Genomic DNA, 17,530 nt, shown 5'->3' with positions numbered 1-17,530 from the left:
TATTCCATTTTTGACACAAGAATAACACACACAATGAGAGCAACATTTGTTTTTGTTTGTTTTATCTTTATACTGGGTGACCTCTTCAGTCAAAGACTGATCTCCCAGAGGGCCCAGTTGGTGATCAGTGGCTGTGATGTACTAGTACACCGGGGTGACCCCCTACTCGTCTCGAAAGATGTACTAGGTTCTTTTAAAGTGCACACGAGCAAGTTGTGTACACTGGACCTACGGTTTATAGTCCTTATCCGAGAAGACTCGTTCTACCACCAGAACCATGGAGTGAGTGAGCCTCGAAGCCCTGCCGATGTTATGGCTACGTGATTACAGTTCCACTGTCTTAACCGCTCGGCCACTCACTCACAACATAGGCATAATTCAAGAACTTCATGTCAGGGTTCAACAGTGTACCTGATAATAAATGCATGTTAATTAAAACAATTAACTCAACATAATTATTATTAATATGATCTACTATGTAACCATTGTTTCAGTGATATATTTATACATAACTCGATCATGTATACATTTTTTACTATATTTTGAGAAAATGTAACTTTAAAGTTATATCATCATACTGTGAACCTAGAGTTTTGTAAAACTAAATAATATTTACATTAAAATAAGATTTAAAAAAATTTACAGTATAACAAGTCTTAATATTACAAAAAAAGTACTTTTATTGCTATTAAATGTACCATTGGCATTTGGAATACTAGTAACATTAACATATCTGGTTATTTCATTTCATTCAATTCAATACTCACTGTATAGCGTAGACGTTGTCTCTATATCGTTAAAGCATGTTTCACATATTTAATTTATGTTGTTGACATTTAGTCTAGCCCATTACCAAGCCAGGGAATTTTAAACGAGAACATTTCAATGTAACAATTAAATCTTTAATATTACTCGGGTAGCAGAACTGATCAATTGTTAAAGTTGTGTTGGTTTTTACGAGGTCTTAAACACACGTTCAGCTGCAAGTAAATCCAATCACTGTTAATGACGGAATTCCTTGAAAATGAATTATCTCTAATGAGTTGTTGTTTATTGATTTTTTGTCACTGAGTGAATAAAAACATGGAAACCTACAGTATGTGTGTCTTGATGTGTCATTGTGGAAGATTATTATTATTATTCTTAGGTTTTGGTACGTTTCTGCTGTGAAAAAATAACTGATTAATATTAAATTACACCAAATTTCTTGCCAGCAGAAACAATTAGTTTATGGAAGCCTAAAAATAATGGTTACAAAAAAGTGGGCGTTTCTGTTTAATAGAATGCTGTTTAGCAATTTGCAAACGCAAACGAAGTGAATACGGTACGACACAGGGTAATTGAATCCTTTTGAGTATGTTTAGCATAGTGTTTTATGCAAAGTATCTATGGAAGATATACTGTCAATAAACTTCCTACTGAAGCCAAAAGCTTGTGACGACATGTGTAGTTTGAAATAAAAATTTGGTATACTGATTCGCATTTTTAATAATACCTTCATCACTACATAATGAGCAAAACACTGAGTTACATTTACTGGCCTCAGGCTCAAGAACAAATAAGAATACATTGTTAAGTTGTTAATGTAATTTAATCATTTTTAAGTACTACATTAACAAATACCACAAAAAAAACTAGAATGGTATTATTTCCAATGGAAAAGTCTAGACTTGTTCATAAATATTAATTGCATCACAAAAAGAAGAAAATAACATATACTCAGGGAAAAGTGAATACTGTGTTTTAAGTATTGCAATATTTGTAATAAATGCACTTGGTGTACAGTACGTACTGTAATGGCATTTGTACAATCTGTTGTATCATTGCGTTTGTTCATATTAATACTTGCTATACACTACATCTGTATGTAATGGTATATTCTTATACAAGGACTTCTGTAAACCATATGCCAAAGTAAATGACAAAGAAACATATGAACAACAGAATGAATTGTTGGAACATTTTGAATAAAAAAACTCATCTGAAACAACAATATTTATCACATGCTTCATCCCCACCCTGTATCACCCACTAACGTAACAATCAACCACTAATGTAATGTTACGTAGTGGTTGATTGTTATGTTACATTACCCGCTTAATAATATCAATGATGTCTAACAGTGTTATCAATCAAGCCCTACACATATTCAAAAGTAGTAGTTTTTGCACAATTCTGGTAACAGTAGGGCTAAATTATATTGGAAGCATGTTATTTTACAATAGTACCCAATACCTTACCTGCAAAAACACCTTTTGTAGAAGAACTCGCCTCTCATATGGTGAGAAATCACTTCTTTGACCATCTTTCTGTTCTACAGCTTTTTCCTCCTTCTCAATTGGTGGTAGGTCAAAAAATAAGTACAGACACTTGACCAAAGTAGATGGTAGCGAACATGAGGTCATAACATCAACAATGCTTTGACCCCCAGAGCTCAACAAGGTCAGAGTTCGTAGAAGCATCCATCCACGACTTCTTTCCTCTAATCCATTACCTTGTATTTCAATATATTCAGCTATATCTCGACTTGCTTTCTCTAAAATTAGATAAAATAAAATCAAATTAAAATTGTAGTGAGATGCAAAAATCTTAGCGAGTTTCTTCTACAACTTTGTGGAATCCTGTTCCAAAGTGTGTTCACACTATACTGTACTTATTTGAACACTTTGGTAATTTACCTTTCATTGCTTATGGTACAGTCTTAACATGTTTTCACACTAAGAACAGGGATAATCTTAATTGGTAGTGAATTCCCTCAACAAATGTGCCCTAAAAGGCTTTCAAATTATTCTATTATTATAATTTTGTAAGTAAAAGTATTCCTTTCTTTGTTTGTTAGCACGATAGCGCCTACAATTTTCAATCATTCTAAATGAAATATTTCAGTGTAAATACTGTAGGTATATACTGTACTTTAAACAGAACATGCAATTGGTTCATTGATAAAAAGAAGAAAATTTAACATGGGCCAAAATATCAACATGTAGTAATATTTTGGGAAGTACCAGTTTTGAGTGCTTTCATAATAGCTCTTGTTGTTCAGTGATATTTATTTACAGTTACTAAATAATGTGTGCATTTTAAAACCATATAAAATCATCTCTCAACCTCTCAGTATTACAAATCATTTTAACCTACTGTTATATTTAAAATATACTACTTTTTCCCTATAAACTGTATAAAAAAAATATATGATAATTTGTTATTAAAAACAATTTCAAATATTCATAAAACAGTATTTTTTAATAGCCTACGAAATTAAATGTAGGTCTATTATCACTTCCAATAATTTTTCTATTTGACTCATTATCATAAAATCTAATAAGCAAAGCAACTGTTTTAAAATTATTATTATTATTACTAAATAAAATAATATTCAAAAATTAAAAAAAAATTGTCTTGGTGAAAATGTATCAATATTTTTCATATCTCAGAAGAGACAGTCTATCTCAAATGAAGTGCATAAATGTGTAATGTGTAGCCTTAAGCAAAACAGAACATCTATGAAATAGAATTGCTCATAACATTTCAATAGTCTGGTAATACATTACTATACTACAGTACTGTATGTGAAAATAAAATATTTATATTTACACAGATTATTTCAAAACTATTCAGCCATTAAAGTAATATAGACGAAGCTTTATCGTTATACTACTCATTTGCTGACAAAATATCTTCATAATTGCAGTAAAAAAACCTATCATGATGCATGCAAGCCTTCATAAATGAATACTGCCAAACCCATCAAATGACCTAATCCCTGTAAATACATGGGTGTAATAGCTCAGCAACATCTCTGATTAGCATGTTTTAAATTTGTGCATTTACTGTTGATATTAACTCAATGATTTATTCCGTAGGTCTGCTAGTCTATCGTTTATGGAAAGAAAGGAACGTAATTTTGTATGCATAATATTCACAGTTTATAGATTGTGCATTTCGTCGTTTATAGTTGGCAATGTATGCTGAATTACTGTAGTGATTTTTTTCATTAATATTAATCATGGTTAATATTATAGATTGATGTGATGATGTCAACACGGACTTTCATAATAAAATAATGATGAAAAAAATAACTTATTAAGATTTCTCAGAAAACAGATAATTTGAAATATCATTAGATGAACTGTATAATTATAGCTATAGAAGATGCCTCTATTGATGATATCAAGGTAATAATATCCAAGATCGAAGAAAATAATATTTCATCACACCACGATGAAATGATTACCTTTTGTAAAAAAGAATCTTTCTCTCATGGTAATAAACATAATCAAAATTTGTATCTGGATATTTTAATATAAAGATTTCATTTCATTTCAAGTATATCTTTCTTAATAAATACAGTAATAATATTAGTAATAAATTCAATAAGGTAAAAAAAAAAAAGAAGAGGGCAAAGAACCAAAGAAGCAAAAGCTTGTGTTTGGTAAGCCTAGCAAAAGAATAGTGAGGATGAATAGTCAATACCTGGAGATGGATTTGATGCTCTTCGTCTAACTTCTGTAACAAATAATCTTGATATATGACCTGTAAATGGATGTACATCTCCAAACTTATCCTTCATGTCAGACGCTGGGCTGGTTTCAAATACCTGCAACATAAAGTGGCAGAAATATATAGTATATTTTTGTTGTAAAGATTTTGGTTAGTAGACATTGATTTGACCTGGACAAAAATCTTGTCAGTGTAACCAGGATTTGAACCTGGCAGCATTAGAAACAGAACATGTTAACCACCAAGCAACAGTGCAACTGGTTTAAATAAAATCATAGAAATCTGACGCCATATTAACCAATGGCACTTAAGTGAGATATTTCCCTTAGAAATATTAAGTATTTCACTTAACTAAATAAATATTTATTTCCTTTGTTGTATTTACTAAGAGATTTCCTTAATTTTAAGGGTTTCCCTTTTAGCCTAAGTGTGAAAGGTGAATATGGCCACTGGTCTCAAATTAGAGACAATTCACATACCTTGCAAAACAGAGGCAGCATGACATACAGTTTATCTTCCTGTTCCTTTTGGGTCAAAGGTTGAACTGAGCAGCATAGCTCAACGTAGAGCTTCCTTAGATGCATCAGACCCAAGGAGTTGTCTTGTGTGGAACTGGAAGATGAGCGTCGAGTCGACACTCTCCAAAAGCCCTTTAATGTATTCATGACTATTTGTTTGATTCAACTCTGCAATGGAACAAAAATATTATACTTTTTTTGGGTCTTGTTTTCTTTTGTTTCTCTTAGAATAAAATCATCTGCTTTATTCAATCACAGAGAAATAATTCCTCCATAACGAATGTTATTTGTCTTTATACAGTACTTTTAGTATTAGAACTAACAATAGTCACTTCCTTAATTCTTTCCTGATAATAGCCAATATTAATAATACAATAATACAATAATTGTTTTCCTTTCATTCCAACTGGATGGAAGCAATATTTATCAAGTCAAATACCAATTCTATTGTGCCACCACCAACAGGAATTTTTGTTTAAACTGAATTACCTATTGTCATCAATTTCCTTGACTTACTAGAAGTATACAACCTCACATCCTTCTTCTAGGAAATGCACAATAAATTTACAGACTTAAGCACTATCTATATCAAACTAGTTTGACAAAAAAAGTGTGATGTCCCAAAATATGGTCGTGATGCCCAAATATGGTAGTAATATGACATTATCATGTCTATATATGGGCACATCACATTTTTTTGTTACATAAAGTTTGATAATGATATTATAGACAAGGCTAATAGTATTATTTATCAATTTCATTCAGTGCAAATGTTCATTTGGAAAGTTTGATAGGATAATTAATCTGAAGTCTGAGTTAGAAAACATAGTATTCTACAGTTTTGCTATTCATATCAATTGTTAATTAATAATGTGTAGGGAAGTTGAGTGTGTGTAGCAATTTGCTACTCTACTGTACATTGGCAAATGAAAATGTAATGAAATTATCAGATTTTAAAATTCATACAGGCTTAAAAAATAATACATACATGTACAGCATTTCAGTAATAATACAGTATTTGTTTACTTACAATGTTGTATTTTACAGTGTTACATTTGTATAGTATGTTTCTGTTTCGATGGGTTAAGAGTAGGAAGTGAATGACGTTCAATAACCAGCTGAGTTAGATGCTATCTTTAGAAAACACTTCACATGAGGTAGTTGTGTATCAGGTTTGTTTAATCTATTTTTAATATAATGTAATGTACTGCAAGGCACATTTCACTACATAAATATGACACACCATGATATGTTATTTATGTTTTTGAAAAGAAATATTTTGAGGTATTTATAAAATGACAGTATACAAAGCAAGTTTTAAAGTGTCTTTCACACTCGGTCCAGTTTTGCCTTAGATGGCGCATAAAGAATTAGCGCATTTTCATGTCGAGGCCACACGCATATCAAGTAAAAAGATAGGCTTCACTTTTGGAAACAGTCTATCTTTGATTCTCACTCGCATAAAATATTTTCACATTAATTATGTAACTGTACTATATTTATATTAATTAATTTACTAAAATTTATTGAACACTACAGCAAAATATAGTACAAAAAAAATTCTCAAAATCAGTAATAATTTATGTGGGAATGGAAACTCTACAATCACGACTAAAAATCCATGTAACCAATACCTACACATTCTGTACGCAATTAGATTTTAAAAAGAGTAAAAACCATAAGTGATGAAAAATCGCACATAATGTCGATAAATTAACTGGATATCAACTATCAACCATCATCGTTCGAAGTATGATAGTTCTCAATAGCCAATCAAATTCACTAAAAAACTATACATCTTTCCCGCTTATTATAGCGTTCCTGAATTTAGCAAACTGACATTAATCATAAAATGAAGATGTTTTTTTACCGTCGTCAATGAAACTTGAGTTGTATGGAGAGGTAATTAGCTATATTACAGAATTTACTGTAAGTTTATTAATATTAGCTTCAAGCATGCAGTCAACTTGTGGTAAATGTTGCTGAATTAAATAAATATACTGCAATTTAAATTTTTTTGTTTGTACAGTTTGCATCAATCATACTACATTTATTACAATTACTGTATAATTGAAACACTAACAAACAATCATAATAACAAATTCAGAAAAAGCAATCTGGAATTTTTCATGCGTAATACACTAAATAGTTTTCCAGGGGTTAGGGCAAAACTTATGTCAGTATACCGTACGTGTACACAGATAGAGTATTAATGGCAATGAATAGACTTCATACTGGAAACTCATAGTTGATTCATTTGTTTTAATTTTGGAGTTTTTGTGAATCATTGTAAATTGTATAGTACTGTACGTATAGTGGAAAAATTGTCTTTTTCATTAAATGTACAAAAAGATCTTCAGAAAATATTTTCCATGCAAAGTACTGTATATATCATTCCATCTAATCTCATGTTTTTTCTCTGTAGTCTCTATACATCCACCCAGTTGAGGGAGGGTACCCATGCTCTTTCAAAAGCATTAACAAATTTCCAATGCAAAAATTACATTGCAACCTAATATACAGTTACTAAAATGTGGCATGTTTTATATTAAAATAATGTACTGGAAGTAGGCCTACAATCACATGGGAAATAAAATAATGAATGCACATTATGTTGGTAATTGTACAACATTTAGCATCACAATCCGCTTGTTAAAGCACGCTATGAACATTAGTCTAAACAGGGAGTTGTAATTATAAACTCCCTGGTCTATTATTATAATTTATATTTAAAACATGATAGCTTGTACACCCATTTAGAGTGTTAATTTACAAGGCACTGTTTGTTGCGATTAAATTGGTTACTAAATGTTAATTAAAATAATAAAATTAAGGAAATATCTATTGTAGTAATTACTGAAAAATCAATAAACAAAACAAATGCATTACATTTCATTATAACAGTTAATATCATTAATAATAGTACATGGCAAAAATTAAATATAATTTACAAAAATAATAAGGAATTTGGGATGAAATTAAAAATGTTATTGCTTATTTCATAAATCTGTTACTAAATAAATAAAACCTTAATTTATTGATATCAGTTCTAGCTACAATGTGGTCTTCTAGATTCTCACAAATAAAAAGAAAACACAACAGTGCCCAATGGAAAGAATGGAAGGAAATGGCGATGACATCAAAAAAATGTAAGCACCATTGACAGCCACTGACTGTATTAACCAATTAAAAAGTTACATTGTATTATTGTGAACTCAAGTATAGAAATTGACCCCATGAGCACTCAACCATAACCACTACAAATTATTATCATTATCAATGACAATTTTTATTATAAACGATATTTTAGTAATTATAAAAATTATATTAATTATTATCAAGATTTAATTAATAAAATTCTGTAGCATAAATGTATGTAATCTTATACTGTAATTTCATAGATTTACAATTGATGGCAAATTAAATATTTATACCTTTTTCATAATTAAAATTATGTATCACAGTCTATTTTTCCAATTTATACATCATTTACTAAAATTATAACATACAGGTTACAGTAAGTAGATTCTTGCCATTTGATTGGAAGATTGTATGTCACATGATATTAAAGAAAATACTGTACTTCATTGCACCCTTAAAGTGTGTTATGCAAATGAATTGAAATTTTATTATGCGATTTGAATTTTTCCAATTTTTATTTTAAATTTATTAAAACATTTGGCCAATAGCCCAAGAGGAAACCATCATCCAATGGCCCAACACAGAAGTGGGTATATCTCATTATTATTATATTAATGCAAATCGGATAAAGGTTTAATATCTAATTTACAACAAATGTAATCAGTAGGGGAGTTTTTAAATCAAACTTATAAAAGAAACACAACAAATATTTTTCATTGACTCCCAAACTTTAAAAATTACATTTTTATGTATCATTATGTACTTTATCACTACCAATGTGTTTAACTACGCTTTTCAATTTCATACAGTAAAGAATGTATTGTATGTAGTGTGTACACGCGTGTTAATATTATTTTCATTGTCATCATCAATATGAAAAGAAAACAAAAATCCTGTTCCAAATTAATCGTCAAAAGGTCATTGTAATTTATAGATTCTGGGTTGCGTGTAACCTGATTAAATATATTGCGTTTCGAGATTTAGCGTTAATGAATGTGCTGCTGTAGTGTCTACATATATCTGTAATCTATTGAAGTAAAGTACGTAATATAAACACAATTTACTTTAAAGTAACTGTACAGTATCATTGGTAAAGAAAAATTAATTCAAATTGAGTTTAGTCCTACAGAATGATTTCAGATGATAACATTTTTAAACTAGAAAGCCACTTCGAGAGTGCATACGGAATTTCTCCAGAAAATATATTATATTTGTGTGTGTCTTAATGCTGTGTGAGGCTAATTTTACTACAAGCATGTGTATGCGAGTTTGGTGTAAAGATTACAAATCACACATTATACCTCTTGCCTCTTGTATAAAAATGAAGTTATTTGGACAAGTAGTTTTCGAGAAAATGCAATTTCAGGTTACTTTAGGCTAAGACTGCTCGCTGGCTTTTGAAAATTCTGTCCTATCTTTTAACACTAGCTGGTCTGAAAACAATACTAAAAACTGATCCAGAATTGGGACTGTGGTACGGCTTGCCTCCAAAATGTAATGGAGTGGTCCTTAACCACATCTATCTGTATTTTCGTAAAGATCTTCCAATAACTTTTTGAGTAAAATCTTGCTAATAGTAACAGACACACACACGCAATCGGTTACATATACAGAACCTTCTTGGCGGAGGTAAATTACTAGAAAGTATAGGAATGAGAGAGGAGGGAGGATGGGTTTGAGGTAATGGTGCTGGTATGAAGGACACATTAATTAATAATATGTTCATTATTTAAACAATAGGCCATGGTCAAGTGTACTGCAAATGAATACATTAAAATAAACGTTGCTATATTTAATGTTTGGTTTGTCATGTTAACAAAATTTGAACACTTTAATATCATTTTTTAACGAATTTTTTTTTTTTTAATTCAAAAATTTCACAATTTATTTTTGACAAAACTTCAGAATCATAAATTGGAATGTTGCTATAGATAATTTCCAAGGTAAATTTGTAATTTAACACAAAACCAGATACAAAGATACACAAGTATTTTTAAATAACTGGGAGGGAGTCATTGCATTGTAGGTACCCTGTACAGTAGTATTGTGCATAATAAATATTACACATTGTAAACCGTGTCATTCATATCTCATGCCAATACCCATGTGGACACTGTAGCTAATTAATTGAACTTTATAATCAGCCTAGTGCCAGCCAAATCGCATAAGACGAATTCTGCTAAATCATATTAATACAAGCGTTGAATCTGAGAAGTAGCTGCCTTGGTCAGTGAATGGGAAAATCTAGACAGTTGGTTAATCAATACTTAAAATAAGAGATTCCCATAGGAAAATCAATGCTTTATGCAGGACAAGACAATGAAGCGTGAAAATTATGTGAATCGGAAGTATATTAACAATATTTCAGTATTAATATACTGTAATCCTACAGTATGCTCGAGTATCCACCTACCTCCATATAGGCTAAATTCGGACACAAGACTTTTAGTCAAGTCTATTGTCAATGCGATAGGATTACAATATATACCATCCCCTCATTTTGGCTCAACTGAGTTCCCAGACACAGACTTGGACTATGTTTGGTCATGCAGTACTGTTTTGAGGCACAATTTTTAGAAAAGGAAGTAAACGTACTAACTACAATGAAGACAATCAACAAGGATTAATCCACTATTTTTTTTGTTCAATGTTAATGTTTATATTTTGGCTTTAATTTTAACTGACATTTTCTTGATTAAAATAATATACCATTACTGTGTATTTTAATACAAAAAGTGAGGTTAAACACATGTGATGTACAGTATTTCAACATAAAGGAATAAAGTCATATAGTTTTGTATGTCAGGAATTTTGACAAATTTCACAGTGAAAACAATTCAATCAGACAATTAAATCTTAATTTAACTTTAACTTTCATTATTGTTTTTGCTTTGTCCGTCTTTCTTTTTTCTCCTCTCTTTAAAACATAAATGAATGGGCGGAAATGTTTCAGGGGCCGAAACATTCAGTCAGAATGTTTAGGACCAGAAGCAATCAGACAATAATTTGGTTCATCCTGGTCCTCCCACCTATAATTGAGGTGCAGCAGTATACGGTACCTTTCCAACTGCCACTCGCCTTTAAGGTTAGTAATAATAGTAACAGATCAAAATTGGATTATTGCGTGGTCTAAAAAGGTACTAAAATAGTGAGATAAATCAAGGCTCAGGTAAAAGAAAAGTGAGTTGAAATGATCACAATTTTAACTGGCAAATAAAATAAGAAAAAGAAACTACAAAGTATTGAAGAAAAAGAAGACATAAATTTTCTATTTGATCATTTTCAAAAACCATTTTTCATAATCGCCGTGGCTAAAGATACGGTACCGTATCCTAACTTTCGTTTGCTAAAGATACGGTAAAATTGCATTACGTCATAACCAGCCAGTGGGGTGGTGGTACATGTGTGACGTCATCGTGTAATGACTTTGAATTTGTTTTCATATCGCGAAAACAGTTATGAACCGCTTAACATTTTCTTTATGCTTCATTTGTCGCTATTATCGTCATCGTGTGTGACAAAAACTAAATGTAGCATACAGTATGTTTGTTAATATTATTGAAAGCCAAAACATGTTGATTTCAATTCTAGAATACAGAAAACCGTTTCAAAAGAGGCCTATTACCTATAACCTCATTATATGAGTTTGTTTGTGTAGGGATAGCAGTGCCAGGCTAGGGCCAGCTGCATGTGTGCGCTGATTTCTGTGACTCAGCAATGGGGCTACTGTCTAAATCATTACCGTACTGACGCGGGTATAAGCCCACCCCCCTCGAACATGAAATCACGTCAAGTTTGGGGGGTGGGCTTATACCCGAGGATCCAAAAATGCAGATCGTCAAAAACAGCACATGTACACTGTGTATTCCACCATGCGAGCGAGCGCCCTCACGTGTACGACGTTGCCTCTAAATACACGAGGTGTAGAGTGTTGGAAAATTAGTTCGTGTAATTTATCGTAGAATATCTTATTTTAAACATCAATTTAACAAGAATTTATCAAGCAGAAAAGCAAGTATACAATGTTCGTTAAATAGAAATGTACCAAAGAAATTTAATAAGCTTGTTTATGGCAGCCGATACCAAATAGTGGTTTTCCGTTTTGGCGACTTGTAGCGTCGTGTGTGAAGCGATCTTCGACCGCGATGGAGTGTAAACAAAACAGGACCGCTAGGCCTCATATGGCCTAGCGTATATTAGCCTAGCTTGGTTATGATCAAAGGTAGGTGTATTCGGTGTATGGACGTCGCCAAATGCAAAATAATGTATTACGACACACACTGTAGATCTTCGAATTAATGGGTGGGCTTATACCCGAGTATGGGCTTATACCCGCGTCAGTACGGTAGTTATTTGAGGGCCCTTTGTTGTCATCATCATCTGTAAACAAAGTTTAATAAAAAATATAGGCCTAAATAGGCCATTTGGAATAAAAATAAAACCCTCATATATAGTAACTATAGACGAATGAACTAGACGAAACACAATTTCCAACATTGAATTATAAGTCCTTTACCTCTAATTTGGCTATCAACATATCGGATTATAATACTGAAATAATATTTGAGATTGAGTGCATGTTTTAAACGCTTTTATGTAACGTCCACCAACGTTGTCACCCGTTATTAAACGCACGCCTCCATGCAGCCTGGCGCCGCCGAAGGCATTCTCTGCGGTCGCGATATGAAAAAAAATCCAAAGTCCTTATTCGATGACGTCACATACGTACCAGCACCCCATTGGCTGATTATGACGTAATGCAATTTTACCGTACCTTTAGCAAACGGAAGTTAGGATACGGTACCGTATCTTTAGCCACAGCAGTTCATAATTGATCTAAACAAATAGTGCAATGTGCTGAATTCTCAAAATTGCTTGAGTCTCTATTTGGAGTTTCCTTTTTCTTTTTTTATCTGAAATTATTCTGTGCATGGAGGTATAAAATTCCTCCATGTTCTGAGGATCTATTCTTTTGAAGTTTACTTTACTTGCTGGCTATGTCGGGAAACTTATGGGGAGAAGGAGAATAGGGGAGGGGAGAGGGGGAGAGAGGAGGTGGGATTTCCATTTATTCAACCAACCAAACTCATTTTTATCCGATATTCTCAAACTAGCCTAATTAAATTTAACTATAACTTTTACCACACAATCTTAGTTCGCAATAAGCATCGGTATATGCTACAACTAATAAATGTAGGCCTACTAATTAGGCTTGTGCAACCAATGGAGCCTTCCGAACTCAGTCACTGTCAGGAATAATAACATTCTCTCAGCAGTGTAAGTGATGATGAAAATAGGTTACGTTCACGCCTCGATTCCCATCACCATTTGGTTGGATTTTATGCCATAAAAACAGCTTTAATAAGTGAAAAAATTAAGTATTTATAAACATTTTCTTCTTACCTTATATATCATTCATTTTAAAGATATCTTGTCATTAAAATATCCAGAGAATTACAATTAAATCAAGGTAATTTTTATCAATTTACATTCTAAAGTCAGATTTTTCCATGTTATTGAAACGCCCCCAATTTAATATAAGTAGGTGTATAGACTATTATAAGCCAGACGTTTATGTCTATTCATATTTAGAGGGCACTATTTATAAAATTTCTCAAGTCACAATATAATTCGTGTGGTACGCCTATTTATATTATTTTTTTTTAATTGATAGCAAAATAAAGTAAAACCAATTATTGATTTACTTTCTTCTTCTTCTAAAAAAACCCATATTCTTAAATCCTAAACTGACAAATCAATGCGTGTGATGACAATTTCAATTCAATTCAGACGGACAACTTCCGAATTGAAATGTAAAGATGGACGATGGGAGAATTCAAAACTCGGGAATGCCTATTTATAGTAGATCTAATGATAATAAATGAACATGGAATCTTTTATAACTTAAACAACGAGTCACCTAATCACGATGGAGAAAAACTAATTGATTTATTAAAGTATAACAAAATTTAAGTGTGTGAGAATAAATCTTCGAGACAGCGCTTAAATTGAGGAGAGTATTAAGTGGTCCAAATCGGTGGAGGTAATAGTGTAGAGAATACATTATTTCAGGGAAGAATGACATTGTAAATTTACTCTTCCCTGATTATATAATCTTGCATGTTCTAGTGATGGTGATGATAAGTTCTCATAATTATCGATTATGACGTCATGATACAACAATTAATTACGTGCAACTGCATGATAAGAAACACACATTAAATTATAAGTGCAGCCTATATTATGTAGCATCGCAGTAATTATAGCAAAGCATAATAAATGTTAAATTATTCCATCAGGTGACGTCATTTAATCTCTTCTCTTCTTCTTGCGAGTCATTCTCTTTGTGCTGATGACGTAATATTAATATTCATGAACTTATGTTAATAAGATATTCACTGATGATCACACCGTTATACTATCAGAGAACCGAATAAGAACCTTAGTGATTACGGCTGGCATCTCTAGCCAAGGATGTCCAAGTAAATTATAATAATTGATCTGGGTTCATGAAGGCTGATGTAGAGCTTTAGTATAGATCAGAGAGCGTCTTAAACATCATAAGATACTGAGTAGGCCTCACATCAATAGACACAGAAAGGATAGCCGGACGTGCTCTTCCATTAAAGGTAAGAATCTCTCATTGCAATATTGTATTTTGTATAATGCATTTCTTCATATATGTTTTATTTCTTATGATTCATTGTGTGCTTATTATTATTTTTTTTCATCCCGGGTTTATGATTGAAATTCAAGACATTTTATTGTATGATGTTGCTACGGATAGATAGGTCGTTAAGCGGCAATGTCTATATTCCGCCACTCCTTGGTCGTAGCCTATTGTAATGTATACAGTTGTGATAATTCTATTATTTACAAATAATACGAGAAGATGATGTATAGGACTTTTTAGTATATTGTATATATAGGTTGTATGGAGAACGAAGAAACGGTATGATACGGTGATGTTATATTCCACATAATGCTTAATAAAAACGTAATTTAATAACGTTAACGTTAGCATTAGGTTATAACCTAAATGCTAAATGAAAAACAAATAATCGTACTCTATAAAATGGAAAAGTTTTAATATTGAAAACAAATAATCGTGCCGACGTTAAATCATGTGAATGTTTCACGATAGAGTCTGATCCATGGACCCCTGTAGACCTACTAGGTTCATTATACAAAGATATCTTTCCAAATAATTTAGCTATACACATCCTAATTACAGTAGGCCATGGCAACATTCTGAGCCACTGTTTAAGCAATTAAATATACTTAACATACAATATTATCAACAGAGTTACCGTCCTAGGTTTCATGGGCCAGATTAAAAGTAATGTTTTACTCAGACGAATTCAAATGATATTCAAAAGAAACGAAAATACTACCCATAATCTTCGAAATATTTGTAGCGTAAAACAACCATACTCTAGATTAACGTCTGGTCAACATTTTATCAGTATACACGGACCGAAACTATGGAACGAGCTCTGTAGAAATCACTTAGATATTTTTAAGAAAAATTATAAAATACTCAAAAAATATGTAAAAAGAGACATTTTATCGAATTACAGAACTTAAAATGCTTCACTCATAAAATATGCATATATTATGCGTTGTGTTGGTGTGTGTGTAAAGAATATTGTTAGAACAACACTATCGCTTTTTGATGATGAACAACTCTAAAATGTATATAGGAAATGTTTTTTTTTTTTGTATCTATTATGTTGTGTTTATTGTTTTATGTTTTTATGTAAAAGGGTCCTGCGAAAACAGAAGTGTAAACTTCTCTATGCAGAATCCTTGCCATCATTTATGCAATGAAACTGTATTTATAAAGGATGAGTAAATAAATGTGAATTGAATTGAGTAGGCGCTAAAGAGGGAAGAGGAACGACGGCCGGGTGCTCTTTAATAAGTTGAGTGTACGAACTAAACATTTCAGCTAGTACCTTGATTGTAGCAAACAAAAGTACTAATGCAATACCGGTATACATGAAAGCGGGAAGGAAAGAGATGAATCGGGTGAAGACTGCAAGCACACAATATCTATCTATGTCTTCCATATCCTCCATTTATTAACAATAATGGTAATATAAAGTTCATTAATAGACGACCGTTATGAATTTCAACTTTTAATATCGAATGTCTGTCAAGCATAGATCGCGAAATATTTACTTCTGAAATGAAAAAAAAAATCTATACAAAAAGTTTCACCCCAGTGACGGCCCGATACCTGAACTAAGTGCTGAACATAACCCACCTCAATATTGTTGCCAACATTATGGATGGGGGTGGTAGGGGTGTGGTGGATGGACATCCCATACTCTTTACTCCATCAAGACAAAAAACAGATACATAGTGTTTTGAAAGAAATAACCGTGTACAATATTGAAAACAAATATAAAGAGTGTTTAAAGTGAATAAAATATAGATGCTCATACAATATTAAATACGATGGGTGTAAATCAATTGCAAATAGACTTGTCAAGATTAGACTGGATTGTAAATCGTTTATCATTGCAGACATGAGTCGTGGAGGAATGTGCAGGATGCAAACACGACATACTACATCATTTTGAGCATTACCACAACATAGTATGAAATATTATCACATAATTATGCCGATAGACTGAACACAGCCTCCTATAAATCATGTTAAGTCCATTTTTAGCACTCATTTCTTTAGTAATAAGGCCTACTTGGTATGAAAAGGAGAAGTCAATAATGACACTGAAATAAGGAAATGATGAAGAAGGCAATATGGTAACTTGAACACAATGAATTTAATTGATATATTAATAAAGTTCGCTAATTAAGAAGCATAAGTCTCAAGAATAGTCTCTTTGGAACTATTTCTGTTGTAATATGCTAGGCGCAATTCCATAATCATTATTCATGAACATATTAGTTCTACAATAACCAGCTATTTATGTAGTTTGTAATCTCTAGCACTCTTACAGTCTTGATTGCTTGTTAGCCGAATCGTTATGATTCTAATTCTATTTTAATGAATACGTTAATTGTTGGATTACACATCTGGAACTCAAATGCAGGGGCGCAGCCAGCAAAGAATTAAAGGGGGGTCAACCAATATGTGAGTATTTTGCGTGCGAAGCGAGCAACCATGGGCTGGGGGCCAGGGGGCCGCCAAGGGCCCCCGGTTGGGGTCCAGGGGGCGAAGCCCCCTGGAAGCTTTGGCGGTCTAGGGCAATCTAGATCATTTGAATCGGTTTACGCACACACAAATATGACAATGTTAACACTAATAAACTGAAACAAAGAAAACAAAAAACAACTCTCATTTTCATTACAGAACATTTTTATATTCCAGGCTGCCACAGACAAACACTTTTTTTCTTGCT

At 32.2% G+C, this 17,530-nt stretch overlaps 2 protein-coding genes across 5 annotated transcripts in view; one reads left to right on the top strand and one right to left on the bottom strand.

The window, feature by feature from the left end:
• Positions 1 to 13,653, bottom strand: part of LOC140052371 (WD repeat and FYVE domain-containing protein 3-like) — a 63,288-nt gene extending 49,635 nt beyond the window's left edge. For all 4 annotated transcript variants that reach the window (XM_072097946.1, XM_072097947.1, XM_072097949.1 and 1 more), the window contains exons 1-4: positions 13,563 to 13,653; positions 4,980 to 5,186; positions 4,474 to 4,597; positions 2,241 to 2,536 (exon numbers count right to left, since the gene is read on the bottom strand). In XM_072097946.1, the coding sequence (XP_071954047.1) occupies positions 2,241 to 2,536; positions 4,474 to 4,597; positions 4,980 to 5,165 (606 nt within the window). In that variant the 5' untranslated portion in view covers positions 5,166 to 5,186; positions 13,563 to 13,653. The remainder of the gene's footprint in view (positions 1 to 2,240; positions 2,537 to 4,473; positions 4,598 to 4,979; positions 5,187 to 13,562) is intronic.
• A 979-nt stretch (positions 13,654 to 14,632) lies between these two features.
• The window catches only part of LOC140050906 (follistatin-related protein 5-like), a 26,200-nt gene continuing 23,302 nt past the window's right edge, over positions 14,633 to 17,530 (top strand). Inside the window, exon 1 of the mRNA XM_072095903.1 lies at positions 14,633 to 14,788. The gene's annotated coding sequence lies outside the window, so the exon portion shown is untranslated. The remainder of the gene's footprint in view (positions 14,789 to 17,530) is intronic.

This window comes from Antedon mediterranea, chromosome 6 (assembly GCF_964355755.1).
Source record: "Antedon mediterranea chromosome 6, ecAntMedi1.1, whole genome shotgun sequence".
NCBI classification, from domain to species: Eukaryota; Metazoa; Echinodermata; class Crinoidea; order Comatulida; family Antedonidae; genus Antedon; species Antedon mediterranea.
Note: the sequence above shows the minus strand (reverse complement) of the source record. Positions and strands in the feature narration are given on the sequence as shown.